The 21,084-nt window shown below is 37.2% G+C and overlaps 1 protein-coding gene across 2 annotated transcripts in view; it reads left to right on the top strand.

Annotated features, from left to right (window-relative positions):
- Positions 1 to 860: 860 nt before the first annotated feature.
- Positions 861 to 21,084, top strand: part of LOC149577261 (kinesin-like protein KIN-7D, mitochondrial) — a 65,760-nt gene continuing 45,536 nt past the window's right edge. For both annotated transcript variants that reach the window (XM_089822915.1, XM_089822923.1), the window contains exons 1-2: positions 861 to 1,690; positions 6,581 to 6,678. In XM_089822915.1, coding sequence (XP_089679041.1) covers positions 1,371 to 1,690; positions 6,581 to 6,678 — 418 coding nt within the window. In that variant the 5' untranslated portion in view covers positions 861 to 1,370. The remainder of the gene's footprint in view (positions 1,691 to 6,580; positions 6,679 to 21,084) is intronic.

The raw sequence follows: 21,084 nt of genomic DNA, 5'->3' as shown, positions 1-21,084 counted from the left end.
ATAAAATTATTTTTAAACCTTATTTTCTTGCATTGCATTATTTACTTTATTTTATAAATAAATAGATGTCACAAGCCTAAAAATTCTTATAGCTTCATGCTTGTCTTATAAATTTAAAATCTTTAAATATCAAAAATAATATCTAATATCTTAAAAATTTATCTTTAAACCCTACCTACTTACATTGAATTGTTTAGTAAGAATAATAACTATTACCTTAAAAACTTATCTTTAATCCCCACTTTCTTATATTGCATTCTTTAAATCATTTTATTATTATTATTCTATATATTCTTCTTGAAATATGCGGTACATTCTCCTTATCCTCTCCGTATCTTTTCAATCCCATACTCATAAATTATCTTTCACCTTCGGTAAACTTATGTCCATAAATTAAAAATATTAGACGGCATAAAAAACGGAAAGCTCGAATAAAGAATCCTTTACCCTTGTTTAAAAAGATTTAATTATTCTAAGTACATTCAATTCAAGCGGCGTATCATTAAGAATGAATTAGTTCAATAAAACAAGGAAAAAGTTCATTAAAATAATATCTAGACAATAACAAATGTCACCCCAAAAAAGAAATAATGTGACAACCATAAAGGCTTGTCAAAGTGAAAATGCACACGCCGGGGACGTTGAGGCGAATATTATTATACGCTACAAAAATAACATACACGGCACTTTTTGTCTCCCAACAATAAATTAGTCGAAGACGTAACATGAGACAAGCCGAATTCTCCATCATCCGAAACAGAACATGGATTTTGAAACAGACGTAGAATTTTAAACCAATTCAAAGTATTTCCCCCGCAAGGATTCCCGCTCTTATACTTAAAAAATACCGTTAATTAATTGGCCGTGGACGGCTCAGAACAAAGAAGGACAAATGAGAAGACGCTGAATTTAAAAGCAAAAAATGACAGGATGACAGGTCACATGGATAAAGCGGAGGTGGTCAGGTCAGGTAAAAATATATAACGAAGGGTCCAACCGAATATTCCTCGTAACTCACACTTCGCTCCTCCAGCGAAGCAAATGCCTCTGCACTCTGCAACCCCATTTACTCTTCCTCATAATTCAAACGTTTGGCATTTTCTGCTAATTCCCTAGAAAAACAAATACAATTTCATTTCTTGTAGGATTTGCGCTTGCGACATTTTTCTTTCTCAGCAGGCTAAATTCTAAATTGGGAGTACATTTTGTGTACTTTTTATTATCTTTCTGCTCACTCTTCTTGCTCTGCCTTTGCTTCCTTTACACTCTGTGGCGAGGCCCGGCGATGCAGGTTCGAATCCCTTAAAGAGACTTTTATCGTTTTTTCCATGTGAGCGTGAATCTGAAGGATTTCATTGGCGGTTGGTTCTATGGCGTCGTCGTCGAGGGCTAGGAGTAGTTCGCCTTTCGGCTTCAGAAAGGCTTCACCAATTAACGGCAGAGTAATGATTCCGCGGTATCCTCCGCCCGCTTTAAGTTCGTCTTCTAATTCGTATGGATCCGTCACGAGATCTGTGACGCCGAGCAGAGCACGCAGCGACTCCGCGGCTTCCAGTAATTTCAGATTCTGTTCCGATTCAACTTCGGAATTTGTTTCTCCGGAAACTCCGACTTCGGACTATAGTAATCATAATATTATGGACAGGTCTAAGGAAAACATCTGCGTCACCGTTCGATTCAGGCCTCTCAGGTATTTTATCAATCTGTGATGGCTGTTGATATTTTCAAGTTTGCGTTTGTGATTTTTTTTGGCTAGATCTGGATTTTGTACATGGTTAATCCTGCATTGTATAGGATTTGCTTGCATTGAGCTTCTTGCTTAAATTTAGACCTGCATTGAGAGGATTCTAAGAAAAACAATTGACAGCGTCCGGCATTTGAGTCATATTTTTTTGCTTCATTTTGATTCTTAATGTACGATGTGGAGATATTTGAATAATATTTTCGGGTTCCTTTTTATTACGAATATTCAATTTGGATACATTTCCCCTGCATTTGGACATCCCTTGATAAATTCTCAGAGCGTCAGTCTTTCTGAGTAAATACGATGTCAACATTATTTTCTCTACGAGTTTCACTGGAAGATAATTAATTGCGTTCGACATTTTCTTACCTCATTCAGTTTCTCGAATTTATTAATATCCAATTCATTACAGATATTAACGATTTCGTGTAAAATGTCACTGCATTCAGCTTTCATGTCAAGAACACATTTCTAATTACAAGTATAAACAAATTATAGTCGTTTGGGTCGATTAGCTTACCTTTAGCCCTGCATTTGATCCTTCAGCTAAAATTCACCTCTGCAATTTATCTTGTTGCTCAAGCTTCCCCTGCATTTGATATTTTAATTCATGTCTGCCTCTGCATTTTACGGTATCTTTGAAATTTTTAACCGCATTGAAACTTTTGCTCAATATTACACCTGGGTTTCGCGTTTCTGTGTTAAATTTAACCACATTTGATTTTTACCTCATCTTCAATCCCTGCATTTCAGGATTCGAAGTCAGTCTTGACAGATATTGGACTTTTATCAGCTCGAATTCACCTGGACAGTTCATGATTATCAGTAAAATTTAACAGCACCGAGCATTCACGAGATCTAACATTAGCTCGAACTCACCCGGAAATTTCATGATTACCAGTGAAATTTAACAGCACCGAGAATCTAGGAAATCCAACATAGCTCAGGTTATAGCGGTAACCTAACCCTATGCCAAGGGAAATTAAACTGTCTCTTGCGTTTAGTGGATCTTGTATTCTATATATCGTTTTGGCATCCGAGTAAATTCCCGGAGCGTATAACTTTGCATTTTCAACTTCTCGAAGTTTTTCAACCTACATTCAACGCTTTCACTTTGTATTCAGTTATTTTAGCTTCTCCTCTATATATAACCCTATGTTTGAACGTCTCTGATGAAAACCTTCAACGCGTGATCATTTTTACCATATAACAGTTTGTATCTTTCACGATTTCCTCGCTTTGAGCTTCTATTTCAAATTTTACTTCACGCTTCGACACCTGAGATTAATATTTAGCCGTATTATGACAACAGCAAGAAGGAAGCAATTTTTAGGAGTTAATGTAAAATTTGACTGCATTTTGACATGTCTGTAGGATTTTGTTGTGAGCATTAATCTTTTCCTCAATCTTTTGTGTAGGTCTATTATACGCAACATTTACTTCAAACTATTTTAGCAAAATTCGGCGATTTCTTTCTGCGTTCATGTCTATCGAATTTCTGCTCAGATGCTTGCTTTCAAATGTTTGAAGAAGTCCTTACATCATTCATCATTTGTAATCGCCTAAAATATCCAATCTATAAATAGTAAATACAGTATGATTGGCCATGGCCGAACGAATGATTATGCTTTTTAGATTTTAATAGTATCGGTTACAATATCTTTCCGAGAAGGATATTCCATATTGCATTTTTACTATTTTCTGCAACAACTTATAGTTCAGATCTAGTTGCGCTGTTCGACTGTCAACATATTCAATCCAGCCTCTTGCCTTCTCTTCTCTGTTTTCGTGACTATCCGAGACTATAAGTCGACTATATTTCTGCATTTTAACACTTTCTCAGTGAGTTTTTCTGCACGCATCCCGCAGTGGAGTAATGGGTAAAGAAAAAGATATTGCTACTTTTTAAAAGGGCACCGTCAAGCCACACACCAATTCTCTGTAGGAGGAAGGGGACTGAATTGTGTTCAAATTTTGCACTCCTGGAATTTTATCTCATGCAAAAGCATAGTAGCATCCTAGATCTTGGAATCTACTTACACCTGGAGTATACAAATGTAATTCTGATCTGTTTGTCTAAGTTCTGATGTTTTTTGTTTTTTTTTCCTGATTTTTTTGGAGTTTTGAATTTTTCATTTTTTCATTATTACAAGTCTGAAATAACAGCCACTGATTTGTAACATAATTTATGCACAAAGTGTGATTCTAAACATTGATGGTAAATTTTTTGACACAATCTAATCCAGAAACTATATACAGTATTACAATGGATTGTAGAAATCTAGTATCTCTAAGAATGTATGCAACTGTGATTTCTTCCCCTGCGATCCTCTGTAGATGGTTTGTATCTGATTTTATCTTTTATTTTTACTATCTGATTACCACTGGGATGAGTTGCATGTCAAGCCAGGAGGGTTTGGAAATGCTGCTGTAGCTGTATGGCTAGAGAAGAAGTAGTTATTTCTTACAATTTATTGATTCTTGACCTTCTGCAGAGTATAATTCCTTATGTCGTCCCAATATGAGAAGTTCTTTCAAACTGATCTGCCTTTATTTTGTGTTCAACGCCAAGCTGGGAGGAATTTGGATGAAGCCTGGGTTGTAAGGTTTGGGCCGGGAGTCTAGAAAATGATGAATATATATGCAGCAGCAAGTTCATACATATATGATGAACTTGCTGCTGCATATATATTCATACACATCATACACAGACACACACATATTTTAAGGAAAAAACATGTTTTTGTATGGACTAACTCAAAACATATTCAAATCCACCCTTAAAAAAATCGAACAAATTTCAAACCTGAATCTTGAACCCGCATCTGAACCCGGATCTGAACTGGTAACTTAGGTTATTAATAATAAATATTAAGTAGGCACTCAAAATATTTCTATATATATTTATAAATTCATCATTTGGACTCCAAATTGGATTAGGCTAACTGATAGTCTCTCTCTAAAAACGAGCTTAGTTACCCAGTTCTCCCCCCAACCCTTCGAACAAGGCAAATTCCGAACCAAACCTTGGTCCTGATCCCGGTTCCCTTTTGTGTTCCACTTGGGTTTGAAGCAGGCTGTCGAACCATGGTTGAACTAGGGCAGAGCAAGGCAAACCGAGTGCAAACCAGGTACAGTTCCACTGAGAAACATTCTATAATTTAGTGCAGAAAATGATTAATACAGAATTTGAATAAAGATCTTTAACATTCTATAACAAAATTTTCTGGAGTTCAGATATTTGTCACATCAAATTAAACTAGCATTCAAGATATCTTCCAGTGAAATTTTTATATCCATTTGCTGATGATGACCCCTCTCCGATTAAATGGAAGCTCTGTATTGTGATAAATCATATTTTAAACATTAAAAAACATCTTCAATAGATGAAAGGAATAGCAAGTTACTTATATAACATTTTTCAAGTAGGATGTTAATTACAAACTAACAAGCTCCCTGTACATTGAAAAAGTAATAAGGATTTGACAACTTAGAAAGCAGGAATGTCATTAGTGCAACTGATGCCATTGACATTGACACTGTTTGTGAATCAACTAATGCCTTTGATGATGAGAAGTAGAAGCTGAAGATCTAGATAATCCATTAGATGATTAAAACTTAGAATAAAATTCTAATTGTTGAAAGTCAAAATAATGATACTTGGACTCAATATTATTTAATATTTTGGTGTTGATAATAGATATGGTGTTGTGATTACAAGTTTATGGTCTTTTTATTGTTTCTATGATTCTGTGTGACATTCTAAACTTAATTTATTCTTCTCGACTGCATACATATGTATATACATGTTATTGGACTAAAGGATCCAAACGAACACAAACACCATTTCAAAATTTTGCCATACTAGTGAACGGGTTCTTTGAACCTGAACTTGAACCTGAGCACGAACCGGTAACATAGAAAAATAGGGATCTTCTCTAAAAAAGGAATTGCAACCAAAGTCTCTAGATTGATCATAGAGGTTTCCTAATGCATTGTGGTCAACTCTCAGTCAATCTCTAAAAACTAGGAATCCCTCCTAAAATATAGGAGACTGTCTCAAACTGTCCAACATGACTTTAAAGCCCTTTCATGGCCCACAAACCCCTTTATTGGTTCCCTATCCACTCTGCTGACCTACAAGAATTGTATACTATGCCAATCTTACTAGAAACATACACTTACGAAGGTGCAGAAATGGGGATGTTGCAACCTAATTTAAATAACCCACCTGCATTTGAAATAGCTTGAATCGATACATTATAGACACCAAAGAGTAATTCCAAACTTATTGCAATCTCTTTTTTTGGATTTTATGTTTTTGTAATGGCTTTATCTTATATTGTTTCCCTTTTACTTCCTTAGCGTTTGAGCAATTTTATCAAATTCAATGCATATGAAACATTTTTTCGTTAGAATTAATAGATGTCTGTTGATATTGCTTTGTTTTATTTAAACTGATTGAATTAGAACTGACATTTACAGAATTTTACAATAGCTCATTTCAAAGTAAACATTAGTGGTGTATGCATTCCCTAAAGGCTAAATTATGTACCATTCACTATCCATAAAACTGAAAACCGATTCTCAGTTCAGAATGCAACCGTCAATATCCAGGACTGATTGCTGTATGGTGTACCTAAAGATCTGCCAGAGATTTTGTATTATATTGAATTTTATTACAGTGCTTCTTGGTAAATTTAAGTTTGATTGCCATATTATCTCTAACTTAAGAGGTTCTAGATTATCTTGACATATATAGGAAGAACGTTTAGGTAATGTGATTGCGATTTTAACATATTTTAATTTTTTAATGCACTGGCTACATGGATGCAGTGCAAGGGAATTTCAGAGAGGCGATGAGTCTGCATGGTATGCTGATGGGGATAAATTGGTCAGAAATGAATACAATCTATCTACAGCTTATGCTTTTGGTAAGATTGAATGTTTACAAGACAAAGTACCATAGATAGTTGCAATTACTAAGCAATGCTGCATCATTTGCAATGGAAAGAACCTAAATTTATATCTGCAAAAATTAATTCTAGAGAACAGCATTGGTAAATTGCAGTGTTAGAAAAATATACACAAACTACATGCTTTGGAAAATGGAAACATACAGAGAATGTAGAAGAATAATTACATGATATATTTTCCCTCTAGCCAGAGATTTTGCTTTTCACATTTCATATAATTACAGTTTACATATATGTGATAATGATGGTTACAAACAACTGTTCTTTACCAAGGACATTTTGGGACAAAACTATCTTGAGAAAACACATTTTAAAAGGCAGTTTTAACAGGATGGGCTATCTTTTGATTTTGGTAAGGTTGCTATAGGTTTGTCTAGGATAAGCTTGTAGAGAGGAGGATAGCCTTAAAGAGCGACACTTATGTATGATTAGGAGTAATAAATACAAATGACCTATAAAACATTTCCATTAAACAATTTACATATATTCTTACAATGCCAAAAGGCTGTTGTATCTTTTCCTATGGATATGAAGAAGTCCATCATTTATGGTAAAATATCAAGAAAGTTTAGTAGGATACAATTCAGTGAGCATGGAAAGTTTTATGGCAGTCAAAGAGGGCTCGTTAGTATTAAAATTTACTGTAAATTTTTACAAATGTCACTGAGAAAAATAGTTTTTTGACATGCAAAAGATAAATGAAAACATGGAAGCCACAAGTACATGCTTAAACCTTAGCATAAGATAGGTTCTTGAGCATGTTTAATATTAACATCCATTTAGAACATTGTGCAAATTGGGGGCTTATGGCTTCATGACAACAACTCACCATGCTTGAAATCAAGTTCTTGATTGTTGTGCTGTTGATGTAAACAGAGAGAAACAAAATTTGCAAAGGGATAAGGATTTAGAAAATCTACTTTACCCCCTAGAATGTAAGAAACTATGGATGTCTTTGTGCCTCTCATAGACATAATTTAGCCATTGCCATCAACCAAGTTGGTGTTGTTATGCAGAGCCTAATCAGACACAAAGGTTAATTTTTCCCTCTTCATTCGATGCGGTTCCCCCAAAGGTTTCTTCTACGGGTTTGAGGGGAGTGCTCCCATGATAGGGGTCAAGGGGTAGTGCCCCTTATAGGGTCTTGGGGCAACACCCAAGGCAGGGTCTTGTGTTAGAGCCCCAGAAGCGCTTCCTGCTGTGATACAAGGTAGGGTCAAAGAGCAATGTCCCCGAGGCCAAAAATGACTTTATTGTTATAAAATGTGTTGTGAGTTATTTTTCTATTGGACGACATAATCTAGCGCTAATTTTGTAACCGCCTTAAGTCTTGTATAAAATGGCATAGGGATTTTTTTAGATGTATGATGATTTAGTAACTTCTTATGGCGGTATTGAGTTGTAAGGGATTGGAGATTGTAATTAGGTTGAAATCATTGGATAATAACATTGGACTTGCTGTTTGGTGGACATATCTCGAGGATTGGGTGAACTATGTTGAATCTTTGTGTCTTTTGTTTGCTTGTGTATGATTTATTCCTTTGTGTTATTGGCTATGTGTGCATGCAATTGTTATTTCTGTCTCTCTAATCCTAACAGCTAACGCGATCTCCTTAGGTAGATGTAAGATGTTCAATTATCACCATTCCATTAATACCATCCATTGATCAATATCAACGTGCAAGCAATAATTGAAGTAAACGTCATAAGTATGCCATTAGTTGTAAGGGATTGGAGATTGTAATTAGGTTGAAATCATTGGATAATAACATTGGACTTGCTGTTTGGTGGACATATCCCAGGGATTGGGTGAACCATGTTGAATCTTTGTGTCTTTTGTTTGCTTGTGTATGATTTATTCCTTTGTCTTATTGGTTATGTGTGCATTCAATTGCTATTTTTGTCTCTCTAATCGTAATAGCTAATGCGATCTCCTTAGGTAGATGTAAGATGTTCAATTATCACCATTCCATCAATACCATCCATTGATCAATATCAACGTGCAAGCAATAATCAAAGTAAACCTCATAAATATGCCATTCAACCACAAAAGGCGTACTTACAATCAACAACTAACTAGCGGTTTGGTCTAAGAGTTGAAAGATGCATCCAAAATCACTTCCTTTCAATTAACCTACTACTCAACATGAAAATGAATCCTATTTTGGGTGAGGAAACAAATAAACCATGCAAAACTCTAAAGCAACATAAGTAATCCACTATGAAGACCAACATTTGTTAGCAATTACTTTGATAGCATTATGGAAACATTTCCAACAAGTCTTCCCTTCCGCTCTATCTCTAATCTAATGAGTTTCAAATGAGAAGGCCTTGGCCTTTTATAGCTTTTCAATTACAATGAAGGGCCAAGATTGATTCAAGATCAAAGGCCAAAATATCTTCAACAATGCCCTACTCCAACTAATAGCTACATGCCTTAATTGTTCATCCAATTACATGGAGGTAACCCCCTGTGTGCCAATTAGGAGATTATAATTCTTGTGAGAGCCAATGAGAAAATAGATTAGATAGAGACATGATGTAGTTTTAAAATGTACAATTGGCATGATATGATTTGACAGTTTTGGACATATGTAATGTTAAGTTTCTAATTAGTTGGAATTGGATAGGCACCATATTAGTATTCTTGTCTTGCAATATTTGTTTTAATTCCACTTCTTCATTTGCGAAATTTTGAAATCTTCTCATTGGCATGACCTATAACATGCTTGTACGTGAAATCTTGGTCTTTTGATGCCTTGATCTTATACTTGTTCTTCAACCTTGAACATCATCTTGCTTGTCCTTTGGATGAACTAGTTGCAACTTGTTGGTGCTTGAAGTCCTCATATTGTACTTTGTTATAGTTCCTCCATGTTCTTGGAATATCTTGATCCTTCACTTCAGCCTTGCAAAACAAGAAAAACAAATTCATTTAAGTGAAGTGTTTTGTAAGAAAACCACTATCAACATTTTCTATTTTTATCAAAATTAAAGGAAATCCAAAATATTCAGCTCATAAATTACAAACTTCCTAACTTTATTAACAACCATTACATACTTAAATTGTATCATTAATCTTGACTTCTGTTGATAAATTTGAGTTGAACGCTTTTAATGTTTGAGTATTGATGTTTTCTTGATTTATATTTTACCTAACAAGTGAGCGATCAAGGTGAAAGATTAGGCATAAAGCCCAATTGTAAGATGCTTGATCTACTAACTTTGACTCTTTCTTTTGCCTTTTCAATTCAACTTCACATTTTGTTTTCTCATTCCTAATCAAGGCTCATAACAAATTGATTATTTGTATGTTTCAAAATTAGACCTTTTGTTTCAGTCCACCTTTCTTTCATTCCTTGCCTCAAAAGGTTGATGTCCACCATTTACAATTTGCTTTCCAAGTGCCAACTACACCCAAGCATTTTGATTTTGAACTCCATGTTTGAGCAAATTGAGAAGTGACTAGGCTCATGCATTGTAGTCAACGGTGACAAAGAGTGGCTAGTTGCGCTTTTAAAGCCCCAAGAGAGGTCGAATTCCAACCTCATCTTGGGCTTTTGAAGCCCAAGATAGGTCAGATTCCAACCATCTCTTGGACTCACCCAAGTTGATGTCACCAAAATTCACTAAGTGTTAAACATTTTCAAATTTGTTCGCCCTTCATTTTGTAATGTCCTACCTGGAGATCCTTGGAACAAGGATAAATAAAAGCCAATAAATTTTTTTAAAGGTATTAAACATGGATACATACAACATCAACATGCAACTGATCACAAAGATCAAAGTGGAAGACTAAACCAACAATCCAAGCTACCAACAATCTCCAAGCGTCACTACTTACCAACGCATCCAAAACCATCTACGAAAGTTTATGCAAACCAGAAACCATTAATCTTTGACCTGTCGAGACCTAAGAAGGGGTGCAACCCTAGAGGGTATCTAAAACACCCTTCGAAACTCAACCAACAAGTTCAGAGATACTTGCTGTTTTCCCAAGTAGGTTTTGCATTAATAATCAGGCGATTTTTTTCAGGGTTGTACGACATTGTACAACACTACCGGGCAATACTTTTCTAGTATTGCGCAACATTTCTTACAATTACCCGACGATACTTTCCAGTATTGCACGATAAACTTTACTATTGCTGTGCGATAATTTAGCAGTGTCACACGATAGAACTTTCTATTGCTGTGCGATACTTTACATTATCACACGATATTTCTTCCTATAGCCGTGTGATACTTTTCTAGCATTTCCTAATGCTGAACCAATGTCGCCCAGTTATACAAGGAAAAGTGCGACGACAATTCTACAAAGTAGATAGAGCTAGAGCCTCCACGTCGATGAGGTAGTGGAACCACTTTAGTCAAGGCGCAAACACTCAAAAGCATAAAGGAGATCAAATACATCTAACATCTAATCCATAGCATTGAATGTAATCATGCGGAAAGCAACATCGCAATGAACATATATGTGCATAAATCATATATCACAAGTAAGGAAAGCACAAGCAATGAAACACCAAACTAGAAACAACTGTGCTCTTTTCCTCCCATCCGTAATAACATCATGAGACCTCAAAGGCCCTAGCCACCCCTCGAGCATGGATCTCAAATTGCCAACAAGATAGTTCGAGTTGTATCATGAGATAATTCTTACCAATACTATCAATAACAACATAAGGGAAAAATACATCTAATCATGCTAATCTATCAATAACAACACTATCCAAAGTAATGGTAAGGAATCTGATCTAAACCATAAGATACAACATCATAATAAGGAATGCATCAAGTAACAACTACTATCATCTAAACATGATATCAAATGCATCCAAAGTACAACATAAATCACAAGGGAACATACTCTGGATATACTGAAGTACCAAGTGAATATCTAGCATCGGCATCAAACTAGAAATAGATCATCTCTGTACACCAGTCCCCAACAGTGGTGTAGGTAGCTATGCATCCCAACCACGTAGTAACCCTCAGACCAACTCTCGTTGTGCTAATAGAGATAAAGACTCGGCCACAATCACATAGTACAATCATCCATGGCTAACAATCACACCAAACAGTACAAAGGACTGAAACCAAGATCATGAGAATGCAATAAAATATGTCTTGGTTAGACACTCTATGGGTCTACTATGTAGGGACTTTGGTGGAGAGTAGGTTGCTTGGTATTCCCAAGCTCATCATTGTTACAAACTGTTCCCTTAGTACTCACTCAGGAGGCCAATGTGTTGCGTCCCTGGTTGAGTTGTGCAGACAATGTATTTTCTAATCTTAGTTAATTACCCATGAATTTATTTAGTTATCACTTATTAGAAACTTCCTCACGTATACCTTGTCGGGATAGCCAGGGTATACGAGGGAAGCCCCTCTACCGACCTTACCCTACATACCCATGCTCATCACACGATGAGTGCCCGTAGGCAATGCAGTTTCCCAATGCAACCCCAAGAGCATAACTCAATTGACAAGCAACCGGGAGCTCTGGTCTTGTAAGATCTTGACAAGTGTACATCACGTGCTCGTGTGTAGGCATACCAACTGCACGATGATCATAAATACCAAGGGTTGGATGAGAAACATAAAACACAAGTATAACAATTTACTCAATCGACCTATATTCGAGAGTATGGATTCTACACGAATCCCAATACATAATAAATCACCAAGCATCATGAACTCACTCAATCGACTGAAATCTGGGAGTATGGATTCTACACAAATCCAAATGTCCATGAAGGGGAAACGTAACATGCAAGGAAACATGTAATACAATCCATTTCCACTATCCAAGGAAATAATGCCAAAATCTAAACAAAATATGGGCAACACAAATTGAAGCAAGAATAAAAAGCCGAAACTCAAAGTTCTTGGATAACAACACAACTAAAACCTCAATTCAAGAATAGGATCACAAGACCAAGGGTCGAGTAAAATTCACTAAATAGGCACAAATTCCCAATCTGGAAAATCTAGCACAAGACAAGTCCACAAAATCCACTATGGAAACATGAGTTTGGATTGGAAATAAAATACCCCGAAATGTCCTATAACCATTCTGATTCCATGATCCTAATCGTTAAGGCAAGGGCTACAAGATCAAAACTCTAAATAAGCCAAACATAGAAATGGGCGAAAACCTTGATGGCACTCAAAATGAGACAATGACAAAACACCCAAAACTAAAACATTTTGGAAATCGACAGAATCAAAAACCCACTGATCAAATCTACCCAACATCACACTTTTCAAATAAAATCATGGACCTGGACACTTCATAGAAATCCAACAACATAACAATGCTTAAACTTGCATTTCTAATTTCCTATGAAATAGAAATGCTCACCCCCGTCCAACTGGGTGATATGAATGCGTAAAAATAAAGCGGAACACAAGTTCTCCACTCCCTAACATTTAGCAACAGAAAATAGAAGTTGAAACAGAGTAAAAACAATAAAACCCCAAAGCCCTACCTCGTAGCCAAGAAGGCAAAATGAGAAATATCGTCGTAAAATAACAAGCACGTCGAATCAGATGAAACCATTGGCATAGCAGAGCAATCTCAATATCAATCCAACGAGACTGACCTCGTAATGTTCTGTTGAGCCAAACTCCCGCAATAGGCAAAAAATTGAGTTCTCACAAGAGGGTTTGGAGGAATTTCCTCCAAAATCCTCTAATAACAAAGTGAGAAGTGAGAATAAACTCACTTTTAGCCAATATATGCACTCTTGCAAAGTGACATATTAATTAGATTATTTCAATTTAATTATCTAATTGGCTCCCTTAACCCAAATTAAATTAACTACGACAAATTAGCTGATAATAAAATAAAGATTAAATCAAATAATAAAAATCCCTCTAATCCATTAAACACAATTTAATGTAATCTTTTTTGCGACTATTGTGGAATCCTAAATGCACAAACACGTTCATGGGCCTAATCACATAATGCATTATGAATCTGAATTTACCAATTACGAGAGGATTAAAATAACAATAAAGATACATTGCCCATACAAGGATGATATTGGCTCAACATGAAAGGTTTGATCAATACCTCTATGTGCCATTGTCGGGGATATAAGTCTTGCACAATAACGAACACCATCTAGTGTAGATGCACAATAATAATAGCTGAAGCGACAATTATGCGAAATCACGTAATTAAAGCATCTAATTAATTTCATTTAAATAATCATTTAAATAGCCCATTTGCATAAATTATTGAAATGAACAAAGTAAATATCCGTAGTACATAACCAAGGAATCCAACATCGACAATTCATTTCTAATTATTTAAGCATTTAATAATGGAATTATTATTACGAGGTAATTGGTAAATACTTGCTTATTAATAACAGAGACCGAAAGGTCAATTTATACAAAAGTAAGAGACGATGTTTCCTTAGGAAATGATCGTAAAGAATAGAAACATTCTATTCCAGAGAAAGCAAAAAACGAAAGCAAACTAAAGCTAAAGATATTTACAAGATAACCATTAACTAATAATAGACGTCTTATCTATTATTGTAATACCCTCCCTTAATGGTTAATCTATCTAACACACCAAGCTGTCCTCTGAATTTGACAAACTTATCAGGACCAAGAGGCTTGGTGAGAATGTTTGCAGTTTGATTTGAGGTAGGAACATATTGCAGATCTATAGTCTCGTCTTCAACCAGCTGTCGTATGTAATGACAATGAACATCCACATGCTTGGTTCGTTCATGGAAGACTGGATTCCGTGCTAACTTGATAACGCCTTCGTTATCAACAAACAGAGTAGTCGGTCCTGCTGGTGACATCTGCATATCCCCAAGCATCCGACGAAGCCAGATAGCTTCACATCCTGCCTTAACAGTCCCTCTATATTTAGCTTCTGTAGAAGAGAGAGAAACTACCTGCTGCTTCTTGCTGGTCCATGTGACTGCACCGGAACCCAAACTGAACACATATCCAGATGTTGACTTTTTATCATCAACAGAGCCTGCCCAATTTGAATCTGTGAACCCATTGAGTTTAGGATTAGAACTCCGAGAATACAGAAGTCCATAATCAGAAGTGCCCTTCACATAACGAAGCACACGCTTTGCTGCCATCCAACGATCAGCCTTAGGAGCTGTCATAAAGCGTGAAATATAGCTGACTGCGAAGCTGATATCAGGCCTAGTAGCAGATAGGTAGATGAGGCTGCCTACTAGTTGCCTATACGTAGTATCATCAACAGAAGGAGAATCAAACTTGGCTGATAACTTGAGACCTTTCTCCATAGGTGTAGATGCAGGTTTGCAATCCTGCATTCGGAATTTGTCTAACAAGGCCCTGGCATATTTGGATTGAGAGATGAATATACCAGAAGACTGTTGCCAAACTTCAACACCTAAGCAATAATGCATGAGCCCAAGGTTAGTCATATCAAAAGACTGGCATAAGTGTTGTTTGATTCCCTGAATCAAAGATGCTGAATTGCCAGTGATGATCAGATCATCCACATAGATAACCAGAAGGATGATGTCATTGTCAGTAGTCTTGATGTACAGATTTGAGTCTGAAGAACTCCTCTTGAAGCTTTGATCACTGAGGTACGTATCAATCTTGATGTACCATGCTCGAGGGGCCTGCTCCAAACCATAGAGAGCTTTTACCAATCTGAGAATCTGATGGTCTTTACCAGCAACCTTGAAACCAAAAGGCTGCGTCATGTAGACCTCTTCTGGAGATCACCATTCAGGAAAGCACTCTTTACGTCCATCTGATGGACCTTCTAGCCAAACTGTGCTGCCATGGCTAGGACTAATCTGATGGTGCTCATCTTTGCAGTAGGAGCAAAGGTCTCCTCATAATCAATGCCCTGACGCTGAGAAAAACCCTTTGCCACTAAATGAGCTTTGTACTTATCCAAAGTACCATTTGATTTGTATTTGATTTTGTAGACCCATTTGCAGCTAATGGGTTTCTTCCCTGGGGGAAGATCAGAAAGGACCCAAGTGTTGTTCTTCAGCAGGCTCTGGTGTTCAGATTGCATGGCCTGTTCCCACTGTAGAATTCCTTTAGCCTCGGAATATGTTTGAGGTTCAAACACACTGTGAATGTTGGCCGTAAGAGCAAAGTTAACAGAATCTATAGTTTTGCTCTTTTTTCGAGTAGTTCTCCCATCAATGAGCTCATCATCATGAAGATCAGCAAGTGTCTTAGCCCACCACTTAGGCCGGAGAGGAGAATGACCAACAGTAGTACTAGGAGATGCTTGATCAGCAGGATCCTGATCAGAAGAATCTGGATCAAACTCAAGTGAAGCATCTTCAAAACGAGGTGATCTTGTAGGAGAAGTCGGAGGTGGCTGTACAGGTATCACTGGCAGGACTGGAGTTGTAGGAGCTACTGGAGCCCTCCTATCAGGTGGACCTAATGGAAGCCGAACTCCCAAATCATGAACCTGCATAGGCTGGTCTGCTGGATCAGGAACAGGAGAAACAAGCATGAATGGTCCTCTCTGCTCATCAAAGACTACATCGCGGTTGTATATGAGACGAGATGTCTCAACATCAATAAGGTGGTAGGCTTTGTGAAGACTGCTATATCCAGCAAGCATTAGTTTCTGACTCTTGGCATCCAACTTGGTGCGTGAAGCATCAGGGATCCAAACAAAAGCAAGAGAGCCAAAAACCTTCAGGTGACTGATTCTGGGCTTGCGACCTGACCAGGCCTCTTCCGGAGTTTTACCTTTGACCGCCACTGTGGGTGACCGGTTCAACAGATAAACCGCAGTGTTAACTGCTTCTGCCCAAAAATGCTTCGAAACATGTCTGTGTTCGAGCATGGAACGAGCCATCTCGATGATTGTCCTGTTCCGACGTTCAACTACACTGTTCTGTTGTGGCGTGTGGGGTGTGGTGAACTGGCGTTGGATGCCATGTGTATCCAAGAAGCTGGAGAAAACATTAGAACAAAATTCCCCCCCCATTGTCTGATCTAAGAGTAATAATAGATTTCCCAGACTCTTTTTCAACTAAGGGTTTAAACTTCTGAAATACAATAAATGCATCGGATTTCTTTTTAAGGAAATACACCCACTTTTTTCTACTGAAATCATCTACAAACAACAGAAAATACCTGTACCCAAGAACAGAAGGAGTGGCCATAGGGCCGCAGATATCAGCATGAACAAGTTGAAGTACTTGAGAAGCTCGCCAAGAATCGCCACTGGGGAAAGGTGTGCGATGTTGCTTCCCAGCTTGACATGCGTCACAAACTCCAAGGTGTTGGGTTTGAATCTCTGGCAAACCAAGAACAAGCTCATCCCGAGCAAGTTGTGAGAGATAATGCACATTTAAGTGCCCATATCGCTGATGCCAAAGTGTGCTGATGGAAGATCGCCGAGCAGCCATAGCTGAGTCCTGAGAATCACCAGAATCAGTAAGTCTGAAAAGACCATGATCCTCAAGACCAACTACAATAGTAGACTTAGTCACCCGATCAGTGATGGTGCACTGATGTGAACTGAAGGTGACTGCCAAGTGTGGAGAATGTCGCAGCAATTGACTGACCGAGAGTAGATTTAGTTCCATCCCTGGAACGTAGTACACATCAAGGAATATGAGCTTCCTCCCAACAGACTGAATTTGAATGTTACCTTTACCAACAACCGTGTACTCTTCTCCACCACCAAAGATAACAGAATCTGAATAAGGTTGGTAGTCAGTAAACCAGTCTCTGTAGTGAGTGAAATGTCGAGAGGCACCTGAATCAATGTACCAGGCAGATGACTGTACATGATCTGCGGGTCTTTTAGCCATGAAGGCGTAAAAGGCAGATTCCGCCTGCTCAGTGTGCTTTGCACTGTTCGCTTTGGGTTGCGAACCTGATTGCTTAGACTGGGCAGCTAAGCGTTTCTGACATGCAACCTTCATGTGACCATACTTGTGGCAATAGTTGCATTGAATGTTCTTCTTTTTGGTACCATCGGATGCTGGAGCAGAAGACTTCTGCTGAGATGGTTGCTGAAACTTGCCCTTATCCTTCTGAAAGGATTTCGTAGCGAAGGCTTGCTCAGTGGAGGTGGAATTGGAGTTGCTACTGAACTGTTGTTTCCACCGATCTTGCTGAAGTAGCAAGGTGCAGAGATCAGTGAACTTTAGATCAACACCAGTAGATGTGATGTTGAGAGTCTCGATAAAATGCTCATAGGAATTTGGTAAACTCCGAAGAGTGATTACCACAATATCCTCTTCCTCCATCTTGCGACCGATGGCAAGTAACTGATCACGGATTTCCTGAATCCGATTCAGGTGTGCTTGGAGCGAGGTGCGCTCATCCATGACAATAGAAAACAGAGTGTTTTTCAGAAAGAAGGCTCTGCTCTTGTCGGATGTCTCATGAAGACCTTTTAGATGTGTCCAAATTTCGGCCGCTGTCTTGCCGGATGGAATCTGAGAAAGCTGGTCATCAGCTACGGATAGTTTGAGAAGCATTACTGCCTCTCGATTATTTAGATCCCATGTATCTTGATCAGGACCCGGAGAAGTCGGACGTTGCGTCACACCCAGAACAAGTTGATCAGTGTTTCGATATTCGAAGATTGCAATGATGCGTTGCTTCCAGGTTCCATAATTGTGACCATTGAATTTGGAATTATGCTCGAGCATAATATTTGTCAAAGATGCCATGGCACGTTTTTCAATGAAAAGTTGTGAAAATCTGTGAAGGCACGTTCTTTGAGGCAAAAATACGGAAGACCCAAAAGAATCAGAGAATGACCCAGAAGAGAGCTCGAAAAACCCAGAAGGAATCTACCGTCATTTTTTGAATCTGCTGGCTCAAAAATCGAGGCACAAAAATCAAGGCACCCAGAAAAAACGGACAATAACCCAGTTGAGCTCTCGAAAAAGACACCAAGAATTTGCAAACAAAATTTTTTTTCGACCCCAAAAATTAGGGTTTCGAAAAAAAATGGCCCTAGCTGAAAAAAAACTTGAAAAAACTTAAGATTTCTTGATGAAAAATGGTCGAATCTGCTTCCCAGAGCACGATGATAGACTGAGACGGCTAAGAGCATGAAGATTTGATACAAAAACATGCAGATTTTCACCCCAAAAATGCGAGTCTCCAAAAAATGGCCATGATTTCCACGCGATTTGCAGACCCGTAATTCGGGAATTTCTCCAAGCAGAAAAACCCTGGGTGGGTTTTGGAGAAATTAGCTGAAATAATTTTGGAAAAATTTAAACAAATAATTTCAAGAAGAAATTATAAATTTTTTTGAAAAAATTTAAGTATTTAGCTCTGATACCATATTACGAGGTAATTGGTAAATACTTGCTTATTAATAACAGAGATCGAAAGGTCAATTTATACAAAAGGAAGAGACGATGTTTCCTTAGGAAACGATCGTAAAGAATAGAAACGTTCTATTCCAGAGAAAGCAAAAAACGAAAGCAAACTAAAGCTAAAGATATTTACAAGATAACCATTAACTAATAATAGACGTCTTATCTATTATTGTAATAATTATAACATAAAAAGACACTTAAAAACAAATAAGGGAACATGTTCAAATACATGACTAACCACTACTACAAGAACCTAGTCAAGTGTAGTAGGATAATAATACATAGTGCAATCTCTGCACACTTCTCAGGGTAATCACATAACAATATCATGATACCACATAAATCTTCCTAACCACTGGCACAAACCTCAGTGAAACCATCTAACACATCATAATTTCATAAATCAGCTATAAACATAATCAATCCAACATATACGATAACATAAAATTAATCACCCAAAGGGTGTAGACCACCCATGGTCCCAATCACGATTACTTCACAAAGAAAGATCAACAAGGTTGCATCCATCAAGATGACTTCCAAAAATCGAATGGGAGAGGCACTACACATTCAATGAACATTCTATTTGCAAGTTGATCTCATTTCTCAAATTTTTCGTCAATTATAAATGCACTTGAATCTTTTGAATTCTGATTTTCACCATTTTGCATTCTAATGGATCGATCCCCCATTATATCCATCATCTGATTGAACAACACTCATTAATTCCTCAAATTGCAAAGTGCAAATAAGCAAGCCTGGCTAACTGCAAGTCATGAACATGGAGCCCTAGAGGAGGTTGGAATTCTTGGGCTATAGAGTCCCAAGAGAGGTTGGAATCCTAACATCTCTTGGGTTCAACCAAGAAACAAAATTCGCTCAAGTTTTTAATTTTTTCTTTTAAACTTCATCGTCACCTTAACATTTTGACTTGCAAGTCAATCAATGAACGCATTACATGAGGCATGGAGCTCTACAATTGGTAGGATTTTGTCTTACCCTTTAGCTAGTGAGTCCCATAAGAGGTTGAAACCTTACTTGCTCTTTGGCTCGATCAAGAGTCAAGTTTTTTAATGTGTTGATTGGCTTCTTAGAGGACAAAGCATTGATATAAAACATAAAGATTAACTTCCTATCTTATACTTTAGGTTATATTTTATATAAATATTGTTATGATTTTTGAGAGTGGTTTTAGATTTATTCGAGCTATATTATAGATATTAGATTTTAGAAGATTCTAATTAATTCTAGACCTAGGCAAATTTTAGGAATCAACATGCCTCCATTAGTGTTTTCTTCCACAACTTTTCTTGACTTAAAAATAAGTTTGATATTATAACAAAGATTCTAACTCATTTCATCACAAATCACTTGATTCAATTTCACATCCTTTACTAGGTTGGCTCAATTGTTACTCAAATCCTTGATTGCTTGACTAGCTAGTGAACTAAAGTTGCTCAAACCCATCTCTAAGACTTGAAGACTTCAAAATTGCCATTGAACTAAGACTACCTAGGACAACTGCCTTGTTGCCAAGTGAAAAGAGGGGGTTCCCATTTGCAATGGTGTGATGGTGTGAAAACCTTACAAAAGGTGACATAACAAGATATGTTATTAGAACTCAAATAGCATGATAGGTTTCCCACCAACTTCGGATAGCACAAGATGTTTGAAACTGACAAACATAAACAATGACAGAGTTAGTCCATAGTAATGTGTCTTAGGTTGATCATCTATGATGTGCTAATAATGGAAAAAATAACCAACAATTCTTTTCACTCTCCATTGTCATTTGTTTAACTTTCTATCTTCCTTCTAGGGTGATCTTTACCTTGTTATACTTGCTCAGATGATTCACCCTTATCCTTTTGATTTTCTTTTTAATGTAATGTGCCAACATAGATGCTTTATCTATGTCCTTTTGTTTGATGGCAATGGCTTGTCTTTTGAGATTAGAGTGCAACTGACGTTCATATTTAGGAAGAATACCCTCTTCGAAGTCCAAACCGAA

This window comes from Cupressus sempervirens, chromosome 1, assembly GCF_028749045.1.
Source record: "Cupressus sempervirens isolate cs-2001-9-10 chromosome 1, ASM2874904v1, whole genome shotgun sequence".
Taxonomy (NCBI): Eukaryota; Viridiplantae; Streptophyta; class Pinopsida; order Cupressales; family Cupressaceae; genus Cupressus; species Cupressus sempervirens.
This window is presented reverse-complemented; position numbering and strand designations above follow the sequence as displayed.